At 40.6% G+C, this 21846-nt stretch overlaps 3 protein-coding genes across 5 annotated transcripts in view; 1 reads left to right on the top strand and 2 right to left on the bottom strand.

Moving 5' to 3' along the window:
• Positions 1-10941, bottom strand: part of adgrv1 (adhesion G protein-coupled receptor V1) — a 148436-nt gene extending 137495 nt beyond the window's left edge. The window contains exon 1 of one of the 2 annotated variants that reach the window (XM_058636829.1): positions 10480-10941. The gene's annotated coding sequence lies outside the window, so the exon portion shown is untranslated. The remainder of the gene's footprint in view (positions 1-10479) is intronic. The other variant, XM_058636830.1, reaches the window with a different exon arrangement.
• Positions 10942-11875: 934 nt separating this feature from the next.
• lysmd3 (LysM, putative peptidoglycan-binding, domain containing 3) lies at positions 11876-16485 on the top strand. 2 transcript variants are annotated; one of them, XM_058636826.1, is made up of 3 exons: positions 11876-12034; positions 13147-13424; positions 14160-16485. In XM_058636826.1, exons 2-3 carry the CDS (start codon positions 13158-13160, stop codon positions 14859-14861), a joined length of 969 nt encoding a protein of 322 aa, XP_058492809.1. In that variant the 5' UTR covers positions 11876-12034; positions 13147-13157; the 3' UTR covers positions 14862-16485. The 2 variants fall into 2 exon arrangements, with proteins under 2 accessions (XP_058492809.1, XP_058492810.1); XM_058636827.1 differs by lacking the exon at positions 11876-12034 and adding an exon at positions 12105-12661.
• polr3g (polymerase (RNA) III (DNA directed) polypeptide G) lies at positions 16333-21026 on the bottom strand. Its single transcript, XM_058636828.1, has 8 exons — positions 20777-21026; positions 20461-20585; positions 18881-19010; positions 18366-18431; positions 18221-18280; positions 18072-18136; positions 17808-17930; positions 16333-16733 (listed from the first exon to the last, which is right to left on the bottom strand). Exons 2-8 carry the CDS (start codon positions 20569-20571, stop codon positions 16644-16646), a joined length of 645 nt encoding a protein of 214 aa, XP_058492811.1. The 5' UTR covers positions 20572-20585; positions 20777-21026; the 3' UTR covers positions 16333-16643.
• Positions 21027-21846: the final 820 nt, after the last annotated feature.

The following is a 21846-nucleotide window of genomic DNA, read 5'->3' as shown; positions in this document are numbered from 1 at the left end:
ACCACCCACAGTCCATTCTCAGCCCGACGCAGCCGCGGCTGCCATACCCGGTCAACTCAAGAAGCCACAATTGCACTTCACATGTAGTTTCTGCCTCTAACCCTGACCCTATATTTAGATCAGTGAATGTTCTCGCCGTGCAGGGATGTTAAGGAGAAGAAATTAAGAAACTTAATAAGCGACTAGAGCTAAAACATACATCATTAAATCTGACAAAAAGGCACTGTGTTACTCACAGGGTTTATTTTGGAGCGCTCGACCCAAAAACAGAATGTTGTTTATTTTTAAGGGGGAAAAATAGAAAACCTACCATTAGTCCAATAAGAAGGTGGAGAGAGATTCAGAGATTTGGGGGGAAATAATGATGCCAAACTCCTGAACTGCAGCCAAATTATACCACATGAGGGGATACTAGAAAACACTTGAATGAAAACCTCTTTAAAGGCAAAAATGCATGAGGTCAGCCTTCTAGCTATTGTCGGATGGAACTTTTCAAACCAGGCATTTCTCCTTCAGGGGCAAGAAGCTGCCAATCAAGTGTGCATTTTACTGTGAAAAAAGAAACAGAGAGAGAGGTATTGTCCACACGGCCGTGGTCGGCTGCTCTCAAGTTTAGCCAATGGCATCTTGCGTCCCGAACTAAAAACAAGACTTTTTTTTCCCCTCTCTTCTCCTTCAGAAATAGTGGGAAGGAAAGGATACAGAGAAAAAGGAAAGTGGTTCCAATTGAGCAGGAACAGTGCAGGAGCATTTTCTACTGTGAGCGTTGGCCGACTGATTAGCTTGTATGACACACAGCGATGCAGGCAGACAGAAAAGAACTTTCAAGGGATTAAACAAGGTTGTGCTCTCCACAGCCACACACACACACACACCAAAGGGCTAAATACGAAAGGGTATTACTTCATTGCATGTAACTGGTTGGGCCTGGATGAAATGCTAATTGCATTTCAAAAGAGTTCCCAAAACACAGAAGGGACACAAAACGGGGTTGTATTTTCATTGGAGGCGAAGCGGGACTTTACAATCCCAGACAAGCACGCAATTTTAAAGGAGCGCGCTTTTGTTCACGTATGTGCTCCTTTTTGTGTTGTGTGTGCATTTCTTACATTGCCACAGTTCTTCTAATCTTTTGTTTCTCCCACTTTTTGGCATGCCAGCCTCCTCTCCAGCAGAATCTAAACCATCCCATTCAGGCTGGCTCCCTTTCTCTCTGTTCTACTCTATCACTCCTCAACAGGGACACGCACAGAACAGCACAGCGCACACACCCTCGGTACAGTAGGTGTGGGAGAGCCTTTCACAGCAGCGGAGAACCAAAAGGGCCAGATGGCACGACTGAGGAGGAGGGAAATCCTGGAACAAGGCTGCTCAACACATCCTGATAATCACAGAGAAAGTAACAATAAACTGGTGCAGTTCTAATATTTATTACGTTGTTAGAAAAGGTTAGCCTGTTGCATTTTAAGAAGACGAAGGAGGAGGAGGAGGAGGAGAAGAAGAAGAAGAAAAGGCGGACTGAGTCTTTCAGGTTCCTCATTTAAGTCAACCAGGAAATACTAATATCGTGAGTAGCCACCAGGGGGCCACTCCAATGGTTGCAAAAAAAAACATGGGAAATGAGCCTATTTGTCAGTTGATTTATGACATCGATAACCACTTTCCTGAGGAGTTAATGGTCTCAAGCACTAGTTCCAGATCGTCTTCAAGAGAAAATTATGTCAGTTTTGTAAATTATGCTCTTATTTAGAGTAAAAAAGACCATAAAGTATATGTGAGTGGAAGGAGAATAATCTGAAAGTTTGTTTAAGTTATTAAAGAAAAACCCTCTAGTTAGAAACCAATTAATAATCGACTAATCGTTGCATTTCTGGTTGTCAACATGGCGCCGGCCAAATCGAGAGACGTCAAAGTGGGAAAAACAGAACAGTGCATAATATTTATACATACTGTTTGTCAGAATTGTTTGTTAGAAGTGTATTAAGCATTAAGGTGAAAAGATGTGAATGAAGACGACGGTATTAATCAGATAATCCTTAAAAATTGTTGCTTGTTGCTTCAGTCAAGTCATCAAGTTTGTTCTTCCACTAATTCAGATTCAGTCATTTAAACACCTGTTGGAAAACTGTGGAACGGGGGTACTCTGTTTACACATTGTTAGTGTGCATGTTTACGGGTCCTGCCATACGTTTTAAACAAAATCAAACTCAGATCTTATCTTATCTTAAATAAACATACACATTTTAACCTTCTGCAGTGCTTGACACAAGTGATCCCATCCTCCCGAGATGTTTTACTTTGACTATGGTCTCTAATGACAGGCATCGAGAGAAAGTGGACAAATACGTCTTTTTACAACAATAAACACAGCCCGCCACATCTGAGCTGCGCTCGCATCAGCCGCCCCCCACCTACTCGAGGAATTCCTCTGCCGTGACCGACGACAGTACAAAGAGGGAAGTGAGTGATAAACACAGAAAGATGAGAAAAAGAAAAGAAAGCTGGGTTGATTTACACAGCGGAGCAGTAGGGGTGGGTGACCTACATCATCAGGTTCATGCTTCAAACAGGCACACACACACACACACATCCGCATAGACCTGAGGACCTCATTGAGAGTCATAGGGGGTTACTGACAAATAGGGAAGGGGCAGAGGGATGGATGGTTGTGATGTTCTTCCAGCGTGACCCTCTCAACATGTCTAAATTAAGACAGGAAGCAGGAGGTGCCATGGGATGTGTTCCACGTGGCTCCCTCAAAAACATCCAGGCACGGGGTAAAACTCCTGGGGATTTATGGCCCAACAGAGGGTCCTGTGTAGAGGACTAAATGTCCAGTGTGTAAGAATTAGTGACATCTAACGGTGAGACTGCAGACTTGGCTCAGCCCTCCCTCTCCCTGTTATGTAAAGTCTGCTCCAGACCAGAAAAACAATGATTGTCAATGTTTTAATCCTGAGAAAGCACAGACTGGACGATCCAGTCAAAGACCAGGGATGAGATTCCAGGGATTTGGGATCTCAAAGCAACTCGCGTGATTGAACGTGACTTCAGAATATATAAACAGACATGGAGGCGGACTGTTGGCGTCGTCAGTTAATAGCTGTTGTGTGTGTGCGATGTTTTGTGCTGAGAAAAAAACTGTGGATGAAGTCATGGCTGAGAAGACGGAACCAACTTGGCTTATACAATCGCTGTTCAGTTGAAAATATCAAACATGTTTAACACTTATGATTTTAAAAATCGGGAAGACTGTGATGCCTCCGATAACGTGAAAATTGTGTCTGTTAATCCCTCACACTACAGGGTCATTTGGCCAGATAATCTGTTCAAATCAGCCTAAAATTGGAAGTCACCCACGATTGTTGGAAGGACCAGATCGGGACCAAAATCTGGCCAATTATACTCTATAGTGTGGGGCGGGGCTTAAGGGAACTACGGTGGCCTTCGCATACCACAAAGGATGTCATCCTTCATAATGTAAAATAAACGTGCGGGATTGTCATGCATGACAACACATATTCATGGTTTACACATTAAATACTTATTCTAAGGTTATGGAAACAGAAGGTTTTTATTTTAAGTGAAAATATGCACTAAAATGATACATGTTCACTTGTCAAATGAGATTGTGGAGCAGAATTATTAATGGTTTTAACAGTCCTTCACACTTAATTTAATTGTACAGAGGATAGCCAAGCTGAGGGGAATCAGAGGAAACAGCCCTCTGAAATATTCTTTTACTTTTCTGTATGTTTTGATATCTGAGAAAAGGATGTTGCTCTGTGTGCTTCCTGCACTGATTTTCCATCTAGTCTGCAAGTTGAAATGAAACATAGCTGCTTAGGTTTAACTGGATTTAAATCCAATTACGAAAGAACATCATGGGCCAATTACAATTTACTATTGAGAACAACCAGAACAGTAACTGTGGCGGTCTGTGAGGCCACCCACCCCTGTAACGTCACAAGAGGTCAGAGTTTAAAACTTGAAATGAAGTTAGGCACCTCTTTGCCTCCACAGAGTGTCGACTCACAACAATAAGTGTGTGCTCACGTACTGTACGAGTGTGATTATGTGAGTAGACAGTGAGGTCGTGGCCGAGGTGCTTACTGTAGCGACCGTACTAGAATCCTCTCACCAGGAACAATATGCGGTCGGTCAGGCTCACTAAAGAGACCTCAGGATTGTTGGCCACCGCTGACGGCCAACCACTTCCCTGTCCCTCAGCTCCAAGGACAACAACTACTAAAACATGATACTGACTGCTGTGCGTCAGCATGATCTGTCAAATGATTTCTGAAAACTAGATATTACAGTAAAATCCCAGGGAAACATTAAAAGAGGCTAATATATGGTTTGAATCGGAGAATCCAGTAAATCTAAAGTCTAAACTACAGCAGGATTTGCATTAGCATTCAGTACACAGTGGCTTTCAGGGGGTGATCATTTACAGTATAACGGGACAATGTTGACATGAAGTAGCAGAAGTGTCACATTATTTGTCACTAATTTGCCTAAAAGTTTTTTACAGGAATTTAAAATTCGCTAAGGGGAACCTTTAGACTTTGTAAGGTAACGTTAGCGATTAAAACTTCCGATATCGTTGTAGTTGCAATATACTATTTATGCTGTTAATATCAATGCCATATTCTGCTGTCTATAATGTACATTCAACATTCTATTTTTAACTAATTGTGTATAGTCTTTTTTTTGGTAGCGCATGTTTATTATTTATTATCTTTATCTTTACTGTCTTGCTGCTGTAACAATGTAAATTTCCTCACTGCGGGACAAATAAAGGACTATCTTATCTTATCTTATCTCTTAGTTGTTTTTGTAGTTAGTCCTGAGGGATTCAACATGGCCTGAAGTAAAAAAGATAAGTTTATAAGCACAGATGAAAATAACAGCAAGAAAAACATGCCTTAATCTAGCCCTATTATTTAGACTGATGAGACTGTATGATCTGACAGCTAAAAAATAAACAATTAGGTCTGGTTTTTACAATACTAGAATTTCAAACTCGATACCTATTCCAAGTAAAATACTTCAAATACCATGTTCAATACCATGAAAAAAAGTAAAGAGGCGTAATTATTTATAAAGCTTAGAACAATAAAAAGTAAAAGTACTATTTTAATTTGACTACATAACCACCAATTTGTAACATTGTTTGCCTAAAAGCTTGTTGCAACTTTAGTCGTGCAAAATACTTATTTTGTTAATTTTTACCAAAACTGGTTGTGAAGGACTTTCGGCACCAGATCTTGCCATATTTGGTCATGAGAAGCTACACTGCCAACATCATATCATCTCCTGACCGAGTAGCTGTGGATAAACTGAATTTAATAAATCAATTACCAGTTGACTAATTAAAAGTCAAACTACAACTGTAGCTCAAATTATCTATCTAATTTCTAGCCAGTTCCAGCTGACACTGGGACACACAATGGACAGTCTGTTGCTCTCTTAAAGGTATTTTTTAATTGGCTAATCATATTTTTTTTTATATATAAAAGTGGTTCAGATTGCTTATTATTTTTTCTCAAATTATTGGTCAACTGTCTGCAACTCTGTAACACACACCTCCTCTCTTCAACATCTCCTGGAGTTAAAAGCTTTAATTATACCGTCTGCCCACAGTGCCTTTATTTACCCACATTGGTCAAATATCACATGCACTGAAATGACACAAAAACGCCGAACGAGACAAAAACAAAATCAATTCGTTCTCACAATATGAAACTAATCAGGTCACCAGGCTCGGCGGAGAATGCGCAGACCAAAACAAATAGCTGAAATTTAAAAAAAAGTGACCAGAAAAATTCATGACAGCATGAACATTTGCAAACAGCTTTGTAGTGTCCCAGCTAGCTTCATGTTTCAGTTTATCCACAGTGATTATGTAACAGGAGGGGAAACCTTCTACACCTCGGCTGTGCGTGCAAAAATATAATATGGTCAAGAATATGTTCCTCCAAAAACGTTTTGGGGTTTGAAGTTTACAAAAAAAATGCTCACGCCTACAGTTCAAAAACTCAAAAAAAAAGAAGAGAAGCTTTAAGTGAGTGCAGTCAGCTCCCACAGTTGAACCAAAGTGGCAGGTTAGAGGTTTTACATCTGGACTGTCTTGCACCAGAGGATTATGAATTGTTCTGCTGCATGCTCCTTCAGAAGGAAATGGTAATTTAAGAGAGAGAGAGAGAGGTGGGGATGCTAGCTCAACATTTTATCCTCTCAAGGTGTGGAAATGAAAACCAGACCATAACTAACAAGGTGTTATAGTGTGTGGCCCTGCTGGGTTTGTCCTTCTTTTTACAGAATGAAAAACATAAATGCAGACCACACAAAGAAGACAACAATAACATTGTTATCATATAGCAATTAAGCCTGATAGAGTTGTCACAATACTACAACTTTAAACTCAGTACCAATACCAAGGATAAGACTCAATATAATTTTCAGTACCATGAGGGAAATTTACAAAAAATAAAGAGGCAGAATTAGTTAGAAAGATTAAAGCAAATAATATCAAGTCTGTTTTTAAATTGACATTTTAGAGGGAAGTGCAATTTGACTATGATGTAGCATTGTTTACATACTGCATCTTTAGCCGTTCACACAATACTAGTCATTTTTTTACTTCAAATGGTTGTGAAGGTCTTTCAGTAGCAGATCTTGCCATAATTAGCCAGCTCAGTGTTAGGAACAATTACTAGCGTTTACTTGTTTGACTGCTAATGAAAGAGCAGCTGTGTAAAGTTTAAAGTTTAAAGAGTAAACTGAGGGAGCAAATACTGACAGCCCTAAAGCCTAATATGAAACTACCGTACATCAAAAATGCTAGCTAGCTGCTACAAGCTGGTACAAGAAGGTAGCTCCTACAAAAAGTTAGCTCCTACAAGAAGGTAGCCGTTATAACAAAATAGCTGCTACAATCCGTTAGCTGCTACAAGCCATTAGCTGCTACAAGCCAGTAGCTGCTAGGTGGCTCCTAGAAGAAGGTAGCGCCTATAAGAAAGTAGCTTTTATAGCTTGTTAGCTGCTACAAGCTCATAGCCGCTACAAGAATGTAGCTACTACAAGAAAGTAGCTGCTACAAGCCGATAGCTGCTACAAGCCAGTAGCTGCTTTGCTATAAGCCAATAGCTACTGCTAAGCTTCAGAAATACTGAATACCAAATCTAACAAGTGTCACTATACCTTTTAAAAATGTTATAATTCCACACTGCTGCACATTTTCAATTCACTTTCAATCTATGCCTGTTGTTGACACACTAAAATTAACCAATAGGTTTAATGTTTATAGACATAAAACAGATAGTGGGACAGTTATATACATGGATACAGTGAAAGGCCCGGGTTTAATTGCAGCGTCTTTTTTCTTTATTTCAGAAAATCTGACAGCCTACTTGAACCACACGCCTGCAGTGTTATGAAATGGGATTGCAGTAACAATTATAATGGCTAAAGGTCACAATTGTATGTATTTAACATATATATCATCATAGAAAGAACACAGCCTGTTGCAGGGAGGTGAGGAGCTTTGCCGCCAAGCTATGTTTCCCACTGTCCCCACACAAGTCTTCTCTCTGCCCGCGCAAACATCAATCTCCTCTTGTCTGTACCATGCAACACTTCAGCACGTTTCATCCATGAACAGGCTGCATTTATGGCACTATGTCCCCTTTTGTGCCGTGCGGCCATTAGAGGGTGAGACAGACGGCGAGAGAGGCAGGCAGTAAAACAGTTTCCGCCCAGTGAATCACATTCAGACCCTCACTCGGGGGACATGGGGAGGGGGCTGACCCCTGCCAGGCACTGACATAAACACCCACAAACAAAGGGTCTGCATGGGCTTGGAGCAAGTGAGGATCAACAGAGGATCCATATCTGCGAGAACACGCTGACCAAGTGACATGTGGGTCTGCGATGATGATGACGGACGTTTCAGTTGGGGACATTTCAAGGCAGCTCTTGCAGCTTATTTGCAAACAAAAGGGGGGCAGATTCTGATTCTACAAGTGCCCATTTACACAAAGATACATCACAGTTATCAGTGAAGTCTGGCATTGAGGAAGAGCAGGTGTAAAGTGTTGAATGGATACAGAAACAGCTCCCTCCCTCCGTTTCCTCCCTTCCAGTGAGGTGAAAAAAAAGGGATTTAACTCTGCTGAAACACAACAGAGGAAGCAACAAAAGAGATTTGCAAAAGATGCAGTTCGATGACATCACGCCAAATCCTTGAGATAAGGTGGACTAAAAAAACAAACAAACACAACCACACCAAATATCCAAAATGGAGCCTGGACTAAGGCTGAACAATTTGAGTAAAATATCCATTTGTGATTTTACTGAGAGAAATCCAATTTGATTTGCATCATAATATTTTTTACAATCCAATTCAATCCATCTTCAAATAACTTTAGCATCATCTCACTGTCAGTATCAGAATCTGTTTTATTGCATCATTGGTGCACAAGCTTTCTCTGGTGGTACTTCAAATCAGAAATACTGTTATATATTATGTATATATCAGAGTGGAGCTGAGGAATTGAGAGTGTGTACAAAATGAAACAAATAAATTAAATAATAATACTATTAGTCAACTTATCTCTCGCTCCATCTCAATCTAATGTCACTATACCAGTGTTATGTGTGGAAGAGGAGGATGATATCAATCTTCCTCCTGTGAAAGTCCATAGCTGACTGACTGTATTTTAACTTTAATTTTTTGGCGATAACAGTGTTACTTCAAGAGCTCGATATTTTCTCAGGTGGTACTTTGTCTAAAACGTTTGAGAACCACAGACAGTGCAAAGATATTCAGAACATGCTGGAGCATTAACATAAGCTTCTGACTAAACCCTAACATAACAAAATGGCAACAAATCAAAACTAGAAGAATGGCAACAGAAGCCACTGTGATTTGTAGATAATTTAAAATGAACAAATTAGCATTAAGTTATTTCAACAATAACATAATAACCAGATTTTGGGATCAAGTGTGTGCTTTTGGTTCAGCCTCAGCATTGGACATCTGCGTAAAATACGCACAGCAGTAGCACAATGAGTCTCCAGCATCCACTCGTTTATTTAACAGTATCAGCACATGTGCGCAACCCAGAGTGTGCCAAGATTACTTATGGTCCGGGTATAAGCCTATAGATTAGTCCACGGAGCCTTTTTCTGTGCGCGTCCCCAGCTCAGCTCACCATGTGTGGCAGCTCCCCCTCCCGAAGTACTGTGTTTTATTTCAGTGGGAGAGAGAGAGAGGGAGAGAGAGAGAGAGAGAGAGAGAGAGAGGCGCACACAAAGCGGAGTAATCACACTGGAGATCCTGGATGTAACCATGGAAGCGTTTGTCTCCGTCCTCAATGGGCTGCCCGGCCATTCATTTACTGATCGCGCTGAATCAATATTTAGGCTTTTCAATTTTATTAGCTGCTCCACGGGGGGATTTTTGGCAGCGCGCAAAAGGAAATTAGCGGTGGCCAAAGCACTTTTAATCGTTTTCTTATATGTCCGCTCGAGCTGCCATGGCATAATTAATGACGTGTATATCGCGACTCATTTGTTTCCTTTATTCTCTGCGCAATTAATCAAGCCCACTGGCAAAAAGGGAGTCAGCACCAGTCATCACTGACTCAGCTACTGGAAAATAAATCATAAAGACGTCTGAATAGTGTATGAGACAAAGGATTTATAGAATATATACAATAAAGAAAAAGTGAGAGTACACAATGAAACAGAAACACAGTACACAGTGATGTTTTGGGCTGCGCAATTCATCACAAAATAACCTAATATGACTAAGTGTAATCGCACAATCTTTCTTATTTGTGGAAAAACAGCTTTATGTGAAATTCACTGACCCAAAAACCGAGTTCCTCAGATCAGAATATATATTTAAATTGGCAACAGATTCCAAAAAAGCCACATATTGTATTGTTTTTCATGAAAATGTCACTTAAGTGGCAAAACTTATCGCAATATGATTTGTTTTGACAAACCCCTGCAGCTCCAGTGAAGTTTCAACCGCTGTTAAATTCTCTTTCCAGTCTGATATATCTTAATGTACATCATATTTGTAAAAGGGAAACTCACACATTGAGTCAACTATACAATATAAAGCACCAAAACGTCATACATTTAACATTATTTATAGTCGTTCCATGTTACTTTTAAGAAATTAAAATTGCCTTGATTCATTCAAGAGAAGCTTCAAACGCAATAAAATCATTCATTTTGCTTCTGCTTTTCACTATTTTTACAATATTGGATAAAAGTGACTACAGTATAATCAAACAGCACGAGGGGGAAACTGTAGGGGATAATATACTACATGTGCGTAACATTTCTATGTATATAATCCAGCATAAGTTTGTCTGGACAGCACCAAACATCCTCACCGTCAACAAAATCAAACGTGTTTCAAAGGTGAAACACACAGTGAAATAAGAGATTGTCTCTTACCTGACACCTTGCTGGGCTTCTCTGTCCGATATAAACAGCTAGAATATCTTTAATGCTGGGGTCAACATGGATACGCGCTCCCGGGTCACTGCACAGCTCCTGTTCTGATCCAACAGCAGCCAAATGCTGCTTTTGTGTTACTTAATGTATTTAAGGGGAGAGAAAAAAAAGAAAAAGAAGAGCTTGTGAAATGTGTAGTTCCTTCGGCAGCTTTGTGTCCCCGGTGCGTAAACAGAGTCCGCGTCTCCTCAGCTCCGAGCTCCTCCTGCAGCCATGTGAGACCTGCTGCTCCTCTGATACTGTAGATGTTCCACGACACAGAGAGAGAGAGGGGAGATTACTTTACTCCCGGTGACTGACTCCGGCTCGTCTGAGAGTCGGTGGCTAATGAGACAAGATGTTTTAATCCCATTTGTCTCTCGTGGTGGGTGCGCAGAAGGTGCGTGGAGCGGGCGGACAGCTCCACCCTGTGAGCCGAGCAGGCATTGATCCACCGTCTGTCCGTCTGTCTCCACGACTCTGCAAACATCAGTTAACATTACATGTCACACAGTTCATGGACTGAATGTACAGCATACAGTTTACACCTGCACAGAGTAAATGTGTAGACTATAAGCAGGGGTGCCCCTAGAAATTCTGGGGCCCCGTGCCCACATTCATAAGCCAAACTGTATAGCCATTCCCCAATTTTACAAAAGTTCACTTTATTTCTTTGTTTACTATTATACTGTAGACAAGGGCAGCCCAAAGTGGGCCCCGTGGGGCAAAGTTGTGCCCTCCAAGACGCCAACTCCAACATGCTGCCACGGCATTTGCATTGGTGGGCCCACCAATAAAACACCAAGGAATGAGGGGTGCCCATTTGCTGACCCAAATTAAATTATTATCCCACTTACTGCTAGCAAGTGTAGAATATAAGCAGGGGCACATGTAGAAATGCTGGGACTTGATTGCAACATCAAGTCCTGTGAGCCAACACAAAGTAGGATTTGCACTCTCGCCACTCAAGAAAGACACCAGAGCTGGTTCTTTGGATTCCAATATGTGTGCATGATTTTGTAAGTGTTTAAGTGATTTCTTCATAGTATTTCTGTTTAAATTAGTTGTCTGTCAAATTTGAGATGGTGTTTTTGGAGGCATGGCGTCCTCCAAGACACCAGATCCAACATGCCAAACACGGCCAAACTCTGTGATTTCTATTAAATGTATATTAATAAAGTGTAAATGATATGTTTTTCGAACAAGATTTTCATCTTTACATCAAAAACAGGCATTTGTATTTGTCAGCCCTTTAGCGCCATCTTGCGATAAACAGTGCGTGGTGTTGATACTATTGAATCATTCAAAAAGAGTCATTGCGTCATTACGTAAGTATTCTGTTGACGTGGCGTGAGCGGTAGCAGTTCAACAACAGTGGCTAACAAGCAGGCAGGGATCGCAGCACAGCAGCGGGGTGAGACCGAAGGCACGTCCGCCGCAGAGGAGGAGGAGGAGGAGGATGATGGATTTTATCCGGAACAACTGATCGATCGAGGCTCACTGTTATTTTCTCCAGGTAAACGCAGTTGACGAAGACGACATTGTTCACTAACCGCGACCACTCGCAGCTTAACCTGTAAACCTAATGCTAGTTAGCATTAGCCTAGCCTTCACGAGCCCCAGGTACACCTCACTTCGTAGTGGAACTGTGAACTTTGACTTTTAGCAACACAAGCCCGATATTTGTATTAACTCAACATGGAGTTGTTAAAGTCAAGCTGTTCTTTTACGACACCGACACCGAGTGTTCACTAAGTTCCTAAGTAGCTAAGCTTGCTTGTTTGTTTTTCCAGTCTTTGTAGTCTTCATTAGTTAATTTCATAATCGGTTATTCGAGTATTTGTTTGGTCCATAAAATGCAACTGACAAAAAAACGCACGTTATGTTGTTCAGACGTTGGTATATTTAGTAAAAAAAAGTCGTAACCATGAGTTAAAAATGCGTTTCTCTGTTGTTCGTACCAAAGCTGTGATAAGATAAAGTAACGTTATCGTTAGCTGCTGGTGACGTGCTCACGACATTCACGGATAACGAAGCTGAAATGTTACGTAATCACAGAATCTTGGCAGCCAGGGGTGGTCAGCGGAAACCTGTACCTAGCAGGGTTGGGCAGATTGATACTTAACATATCTCTACACTAAAGGTGAGTTTTCCCACCAGCCTCTTTTAAAGTTTAAGGGCCAGTGTGTAAACTGTAGCAACAGTTAAACGTGATACAACTGGAGTGTGTTGGAGAACCTGTGTTGCCTTCAGTTCGCATCAAAACGTGTGTAGTTTGTCCATTGTGGGCTTCTGTAAAGACATGGTCGTCCATGGTGGCTGCCTCTTTTTGTAGTTCATAGTTCTATGAAAGGTTTTACATCAGGTGTGTCTGATTTTTGTTGTCATTTGAACACCTATGGGTACATTTATGATCATAGATTTGATCACATTGCAGTTAAACAGGTTTAAATGTACACAGTAACAACCCTGTCTTCTGTCTGCCACTATAAGGCATAATAGTGCTTCAAACACATTATTTATTACTTAATTTTCTCAGTAAATACATAAATTGCAGAGGTTTCTTAAATGAGGACAAAGTTTTCAGGATTTCATCCTAAAGTCTGTCTCTGCTTCTCCCCTATACAGTGGGAAAAAAAATGTCCAGTAGAAGCCAGCACTATGGGTTCCAGTCAGCCACCATGGTGCAGCCCGCCAACGGTGGTCACGCCTATCTGTTTGGAAACAACGGCTCGGAGAACGATCTGTCGGAGGAGGACGCCGAGATCTATGAGCTGCGGCCTCGTGGCAGAGAGAGGATCCGGAGGAGCACGTCCAGGGAGAGGCTGGACGATATCATCTACCTGAGCAGGGACGTCCACGAGGGAGACACTCTGAACAGCATCGCCCTGCAGTACCATTGCTCAGTACGTCTGTTCTCTAATCCAGATTTATATACTCTGGATTAGGGCTGAGCTTTTCTAACAAAAAATGCTGGAATATTCTTTGTCGAATATTCGAAACTCCAAACTATTCTAAACTGGGAAAAATGCAGGGTTCAGTGTGTTAAGATGCTTTCACAGACCCTGGTAAATTTGAATTGCAAACACTGTAATTTAATTTAAAACTTCTACTTTTATTGTAGTATTTAAAATGCAACACAGACATGTAAAATAAATAAATAGAAACTATAGTGGTCCTTCAATTAGAGTATAGAAATGATTATTTCCATCTTGTTAGAAATCTTTAATACAGGAAGTATTGAACTTAAGTTTGACATGAAAACACATTCCTGAAGCTTGTAAGAAAATATTTGGTTCAGGCCACAGTTCCAACTTTAATCTTGGATTAAAGTCAAACCACTCTTACATCAGATATGCAATTATCTCTTTACGAACCAGATAAATGTTTACAGTATGACCAACAAATCCATGCCATGCATTTAGGCAGGTTACTAGCATGGGTGTAATCACTTATAATTGGCCGGACCTTTAGATTTCTGGATTAAATTTCAGATTATTTTTGCTTAGATATTTCATACTTTTCAACCCTATGATGATTAGTTGACATACATTTTGTATACAGTTTTCTGCTTATGATCAGCTCTTATTGCCCCAACACCTGATTTATTTTACTAAATTCCATTTCTGTATGCTTTCTAGGTTGCTGATATTAAGCGCGCCAACAACCTCCTGACAGAGCAGGACTTCTTCGCCCTGCGTTCAGTAAAGATCCCTGTGAGGCGATTCAGTGTCCTCACAGAGACTCACAGCACAGGTCCTCTTAAATCTGCCTCGCCCTCTGGTGCCACACGCCCGCCTCAGATCTCACCGGTTGCCACCCTCCCTTCAGAGTCCTCCACAGATTCCTCGTCTTCTGCCGACAGTGTGGAAGGATTCCTCCTGGAGAAGGACAAGGACATTGAGCGCCTGGTTAAGTCCACAGGTCCGTCTCGGAGCAGCCTGCACGAGGTGGTTTCCTCCTTGACGCTGCAGCAGCCTCTGCTGGCAGGCGCGGAGTATAAGTCAGTACAGAGAAAGGACCCTTATCATGGGGCCGATTGGGGCATGAGATGGTGGACGGCGGTGGCCATTATGCTGGTTGTTGGAATTGTCACGCCTGTGTTTTATCTGCTGTACTATGAGGTTCTTGTGAAAGCCGACGTCAGCCACCACGGAGTCCCGACACCAGCAAGCAGCGACACAAAGCACGGACACCTCCCTAGCGATAAATTGAACATTCCAGTTGGAGAAGTTGCAGGTGCCGTGCTTGGACAGAATCCTGGAAACGTGGATCCCGGAAATCCCCAGAAATTCAATGTGGATAAACCAGGAGACAGTGAACAGGGAGGACTTAAGACATAACAAGGGATTTTAACTTCACATAGAAATTTGTCGCTAGCTAAGAGACCTAATAAACTGAGTGGATGATCCCATTTTGAGTAGTTTTTGACTTAAAAGGTCCAGTGTGTAGGAATTAGTGAGAACTGCAGTGACATCTAATGGTGAGATTGCAGAGTGCAACAAATGGAGGACTCTGCATGGGGCTTCCTTTCTCAAACATATCAGGGATTCACAGCGTCCTTTAGGCCGTGTTTCCACCGAGTGGTACAGTACCTGTTTTTTTGCATTTCCATTAGGAACAGTATCAAAAGAACTGGCCCCAACCAGAGGAAATGGTATAGACCGGCTCCACCCATTATACAAAGCTTGACGTCTTGTTGAGACAAACAGCCCACAAACCGAGCAGGAAAGCAAACAAAATCAACACTATGACGTCACACTATGCATCAGGCACAGCCCACGTTCCCCCTACCAAGTAAAAGGTACTGTTATCGAAGCGCAACCCTGACACCGTAATAAAACAAAATGGAAACACGGCATTACATACAAGAGATGACAAGGATGCTTGTCTCTCAACTCTATTCCACTTCCTTTCTTCTTTGTAGATTCAGGTGTTGGGTGGAAGTGTGTAACGCACACCTTTTTTGAGGCTGTTGTGTTAGTTCTGTCTAAAGCAAGACCGCTGCCTAAAGTACAGATAAAAGGCCACTTCCGAGAGTGAATGAGTAGTTTATTCAATTTCTGCCATTAAACCCTACTAATTATTACACACTGGACCTTTAATACATCACTGCAATTTGTCTCTGACAAATTTTTTAACAGTTGAGAGACTAGAAATAAGGGTAAAGACCACAATTGCTCCCTGTGTCCATTCATTTTCATCAACATTGTTTTCAAGAAAAAGGGACCATCAGACGCAGGTTCAGACGTCTGCTGGACGAGTCACATTCAACTTTACGGAGACTCTGAGGGTAGTTTGTCATCAGGAGATCTCATGGTGTTATTGTTGTCATCTGGGCTGCTAGGTTTACACTAATCTCCACCCAAATACTGTTGAAAGGAGTTCAGAACTCCAAGTGGTTTCTTCAGTGATGGATCAGTGGCCACAGCCCAGAATTATCAATAATTCTGAGTTTTTCGTGTCCCTCAAACCTGTTTGTTTTTTTCCCCCAGTATTTTTTTGCCATGTTAGTAATTTTCCAACACTTGTTGGGAAAGTATAATTGCTGCCACAGTGTTGAATACATCATTAATTTATTTCAAGACTGTTGAGCATTCATTTTCACTCACGCTATCAGTATTGACCGTGAACCGTTGAATTGTGTTTGTATAATTCCACGGAATTTGCTTGAATTTTTTTTCTCTGCCTGCAGAAAACTGCTCTTTTGCATTTAAAAAAAACACAAATATTCAGAGCATGGTAAGAAACATGGGAAATGCACAGTATTCCCACAAAGACTCACACTTCTTAAGTAATTATGTGACATTTGAGTTTTTGATATAGCCCTTTTATTAGATCACTGTGTATTCATATTTTAAGACAAAGCATTTTGTGTCGTCGACAACATGTGCCTTTTTCGACCTGTGTAAATGTACAACGGGCTGGAAAATAAATCTATTTTGAATAAATTATTGCTAGTCCGCACACAGCTTGGCGTCTCTCATTTACGCAATTCATTACAGGAGGAGCTCGACCTCTCAAGGTCGCACAAAATAAACAAAACTTTCATTCCGACTAGTATTTACAATATTTACCCAAAACAAAACCCTCACAGTCATTTACTTCACTGTACACTTGCTTGGTTAGTATGTGGCTTCGGCGTCCATGTTCTCGTCACTGTCTGGGGCGAAGTCTTCCCCGTTGTCAAAGTAGCTTTCTATGTAGTCGTTGTCCTGCAGAGAAACCGAGGACACAAATTTTAAATTGTGTAATTGTGTAATTGTGTAGTCTATTGGGACAGAAACAACCATCCCTGAATCAAATATAACAATATACAAGAAAAACAAATGCAGTTAGTGTGACACAGACTAAAGACACATGAACAGAACATAAATGATAATAAATAACCCTCATAAGACATCACATTGTTTGAGTCTCAGGAGCTCAATCAGAGGAAATACATGAGCAAAATTAAAAAAAACAAGACGAGAGGTTCGATTCACTTAGATCAGGCATGTCCAAAGTCCAGCCCACAGGCCTGCGACGGAGTGGGACAGAAAATCTGTTTTAGTCATATCATCCATGTTGGCTCAGCTGATAACGAGCTGTGCATTGAAACCAGCGTTCCCAGGTTCAAAAGCTGGTTGTGACAGACAGACAGATGCATATATTCACCTCATTATGTTACGTAATATATGAAAGGCAGAATGTTTTTCAGTTTTTCACTCCTGTGTGGCTTAGATTTGGGCTACATTGCCATTTAAAAATGATAATTGTGACAATGAAAATAAAATTATTATAAAACAGTGCATTTGTATGTAACTTTTACTGTTGGCCCCCGGAAATCTTCACATTATCAAATCTGGAGACCCCTGATTTAGATGAACCAACCCAATAAACTGCATCAAGAATGTTGTGTTTAACTTGCACAGCCTTACGTCCCACATTGTTAACAAAAACAACACAAATATAAATACACTTCCTATGAACCAAAAAAGTAAAATTAATTATTTATATAATTATATATATTCCCAAATTATCTTATTGGGAATAAATCTGCCTCCTGTGAAAAGTCCATAGCTGACTTTCTGACTTTGCTGGTTTCTTTGCTCCATATAACAAAGGATAAATATAGCCCACCATAATCTAGGACAAGGTCATGTCATATACTGTAGTATGAGGATACACATGTATCGTATGGGCAGTGTCGACTTTGACTCCTTTAGAAGGGATGGGTGCCATTTCACTTTCAAATTTAATTGAACACGATTAGACCTCAGATTCCAGGTTGTAATTTTCAGTCTCACCTCTTCAACGTCCTCTTCCTCATATTCCTCTGCCTCAACTTCCTCTTCATCCTCACCGCGTGGCTTCTTCTCCGTCTCGTCGTCAGATTTTTCCGGGTTCCCGTCCTCTGTCTTTGCCAGTTCCTGAAATATTGATATATATTTTTTTTTATTTCACGTACATTCCTGAGTTCATAATTACTGCACTAACATAATACATTAAAACATGGTAAAACATACAGAATGATGCTACTCATGGAACAAAAGTAGAGAAAAAAATCTTACATCTAGTTTATTCAGCACATCCTTTGTGTCTTTGCTCGATATTTTCACCGTTTTCTTCTTTATTACTGTTGAATTTAAGCATTTAGTTATAATCTTTTCACTCAACAGACATAAAGACTCATTACATACATACTGGTTGTTAAATATACCTGTTTTAACACGGATTTTCTTTTTCTGAGGCATCAATTCTTTTGGTAAAAGGTTCCAGTCTAAAACAAGAAGAATAACATTAACTGTAATGTCCTTTTCTCCCCCCTCCCCCCAGTGTTAGCTGACATTGTTAAATGAAAGTACCCGGAGTCCATTCTTCATCCGTCACCCGTCTTTGCTTCAGGTAACGTTCAGCGTATCTCTCCACTTCTGTTTCATGTCAACAAAATCAAGATAGAGAGACAGATAGAGAAATAAATAAATAAATAAATAAATAAATAAATAAACAGAATCGGAAGGCATCGGCCGACATCTGAAAAACCTCTGGAAAAAATGTAACAACTTCTTGCTTGTACTGAATATACTGTATTACTGCATTTTCCTCACTGTTCAAGATAGGAAACACTGGAAAATCAGATCATATAAATCATATTTAAAAACACCAGATGAGATTTCAACTGTAACTGAATCCTCACCTCACCACGAATCTGACTTTCTACCTTTTCCCCAGATAGGAGCCTAATGAAATGTTCACTTCCTGAGTGCTGCATTATCTCTCCTCACAGCAGTCGACTGACTTGCCCCTGCATTTCTATTAGACCTGATGGAAATGTCAGGTTTCTAATGCACTGCTCCCGTCTCCTCCTTCTCCTCCTCACCTGATTTACTCTTGTGAGGCTTGATGTTGTGAGGCAGACGCTGCATGGTTCCTCTCATCTCCTGCTTCAAGGCCAACATGTAGTCCTCGTCCTCACCAGCCTTCAGAGGGATGGGTTTAAAGTCTGTGTTCTGGAGATGAAAGGAAAACAGAAAGCATTTAAATGTCAAAGCTATGGCTCTTTTCCCATTTATTTGTCATTGATTTACACCACTGAACAGATGTGGAAACAAACAAAGGAAAAACGTGGGGTTGAATAATGTCTTGCTTATTGTCTTTTTAATTCTTTGTGACTGCTTGATATAAGGAAAACATGGAATATGTGATAAATATTCCAATAAATAAATGCTTAAATATGCAGAACGGCTCCAATGAATGACTATTTTCAGAACCGATTCATCTGTTGATTATTTTCCTCGATGAATCAAAAAGTTGTTTTTATCGTCTATAAAATAAAATGTTTCTTAAACCTCTAAGTGATGTCATATGGAGTAAAGAAATCAGAACTTATTCACATTCAAGAAGCTGAAAAATCAGAGAACTTGTTCAAATTATAAAAAAGATTCATCTGCCTCATTAATAATCAAAATAATGGATGATTAATTTTATATTTACGTTGCAGCCCTAGTATACAGTGTACAATCCCTCACCTTATGCAATAGTTAAATAAATGAAATGATTATAATTAAAATTAAAGTAATGTAAGCATAATCATTTCATCCAACTCCAGTGTCTGTCATTGCAATTTTCCTGTTCCTTGTATTGTTTGTATCCTGTAAAGCACTTTGAGTTGCATTGGTCTGTATGAAATAAAAAGATAAACGATATAAATAAAATCTTAATTGCCAACCGGACAAAACTGACCCACAGACACCAAAGGTGCCTCAAAAATAGCCACTCACTGTCACTTTTCTGATTTAATCACAGTGTCCCTGTGTCATCAAACTGTCAAAACAGCACAAAGCTGTTAAAGGGCTCCGTCATGCAAGAGGATTCTTACACAATGCACAGAGATTATGAGGAGGAGGAGTCAATGCAAGGGCCCAAAGGTCCCCTTTGTCCTTTGGCCCCTCTTTGGCTGCAGTATGCAGAATACAAGTATCTTGTTCCTGTTCTCACAGTGCATATGGATTAAAAACTGTCACATACTTCCATTAAATGTCTGTGTAATAATTGGTACTTTTACGTTTCTCAGACGTGATATTTTGTTGTACAAATGCTGACAACAGGAACGTGATCCTGCTAACTGATAACTGACCCGATGAGACTAATGGTCACAGAAGTTCCGAGGTCACAGAGGTGTTGGTAATAAACAGCTTAATAAATTTAAAGGTGAGTTTTATTGGGATTTTTTAAAATTGAATATGCACAAATATGATTTTAATCATCTCTATGGCCCCCCCTATGTGTTCTCTGGCGGTCACTTAAGGGGGGCTTGGACTCCAGGTTGGGAACCATGGATTTAGGTTTTTGCAAGTCCGTAATAGATTAAATCTAAAGGGAGGCAGTGATGCAACGTTGCAACATTACAAATGCCAATACTAGAGAGCGTGAGAGAGAGAGAGAGAGAGAGATACTCACTGGAAACAGAGGACTGGGCCCCACCCTGGCTTCAGGCATGCTGCCCCTGCCGATGCCCAGAGCCTCGATGTTGAAGGTAAAGGCAGCGACTCCACGGCCCTTTCCTGCCATGACTGTGAACGTACCTGCACCACAGGAGAGTCCATGAGTGTTCTGTCAACGTCACTGTCACGCACGTGCAACGCATGAACATATCATAACAAACACATTTGTGAAACAGTGACTTTACACACTTGTGAGCACCGTTAATAAACACAAAAACACTAACATACCAGAGACACATGAATATTTACAGGCAGTAGTAAGTGATACTCACTGGGGACACCGTTAGAAAACTGCACTGAATGTGGAGACTAAACGTCCATTCACTCCAGGGCTATTTAACTACATTGAGCCTCTACAGAGTCTCAATTTTTCCACTTTTCCACATAACGTGTCATTAATACTAAGTTAGCGAACTTTATCCGCTGTTCGGCTCGTATCGCAACTCCCGACATGAACTACAGTCACAGCCAGGATAGTCTGCGTTAGGCTAACACCGGCGTGGAAGCTTGTACACGGCGTGTGTGTATGGAACTGTGGCTTTAAATGAGCATGTGAGAAGGCGTGGCTTCGTCTTCAATACCCAATAGAAGCGCGTCCGTGGCTGTCGTCATTGGCCGGTTTGACCAATGAGGAGACTCTCCTGACACAAAGGCGTGCCTGACATGGCAGTTTGCTCCTGGTCCATTACTGCGATACGTCAGCGTGGTCGCCATATTGGTCCGGGCAACACTAAAACTGGGAGTTGCAGTATTTCTGGATTTAAAAAATCCAATAATTTATGCATTTTATAACCGTTTATTAATGAAATGTGGAGCAGACCTGCAAACATGTCTCCAGTTAATTATAATTTTGATAAAAGTGAGTTTTAGCAAGTCCACAGAATCATAAACTACATAATACCAATGTTTGTCCACTTATTCTTATTATTCCTCTTTGGTGTTTTAACTTCCCAGCAAAAAGTAGACAAAAATGACAGCCCACTTGAAACATATTGAGGTAGACAGATCAAATGCAACTTAATTGTGTTTATTCATTTATTCTTATTCTGCTTTTAATACTCTTATTCATTGACATTTTATTTTTATATTTCTTTTACATTTTCTTTTACTTTTTCTTTTATACGTAATTCGTGATTCGGATTAAAATCGAGGCAGGGCTTCACTGTTACCTTACATTCTTCATCCCAGTGGGCATCAGACCATTAAACCAATATAATTGGTTTAATCATCATTTAATCATCATTGTCTTGTAAATTGCTGTGTTAACATTTCAACCTCTGCATACCCAAACCACATAGGGCACGGGGGGCACATACAGCTAGAACCGCCACTGCATACGTGA

This window comes from Solea solea, chromosome 8 (genome assembly GCF_958295425.1).
Source record: "Solea solea chromosome 8, fSolSol10.1, whole genome shotgun sequence".
NCBI classification, from domain to species: domain Eukaryota; kingdom Metazoa; phylum Chordata; class Actinopteri; order Pleuronectiformes; family Soleidae; genus Solea; species Solea solea.
The sequence above is the reverse complement of the archived record's forward strand: the minus strand, read 5'-3'. Positions and strand labels throughout refer to the sequence as shown.

Coding starts and splice junctions, on each gene's coding strand:
- lysmd3 (XM_058636826.1), top strand. CDS start 13,158: ATGTCCAGTAGAAGCCAGCACTATGGGTTCCAGTCAGCCACCATGGTG. Junction 13,425..14,159: donor CCCTGCAGTACCATTGCTCA/GTACGTCTGTTC, acceptor TATGCTTTCTAG/GTTGCTGATATTAAGCGCGC.
- polr3g (XM_058636828.1), bottom strand. CDS start 20,571: ATGGCAGGAAAGGGCCGTGGAGTCGCTGCCTTTACCTTCAACATCGAG. Junction 18,281..18,365: donor GGATGAAGAATGGACTCCGG/GTACTTTCATTT, acceptor TTCTTGTTTTAG/ACTGGAACCTTTTACCAAAA. Junction 18,137..18,220: donor GAAAATCCGTGTTAAAACAG/GTATATTTAACA, acceptor TAAATTCAACAG/TAATAAAGAAGAAAACGGTG.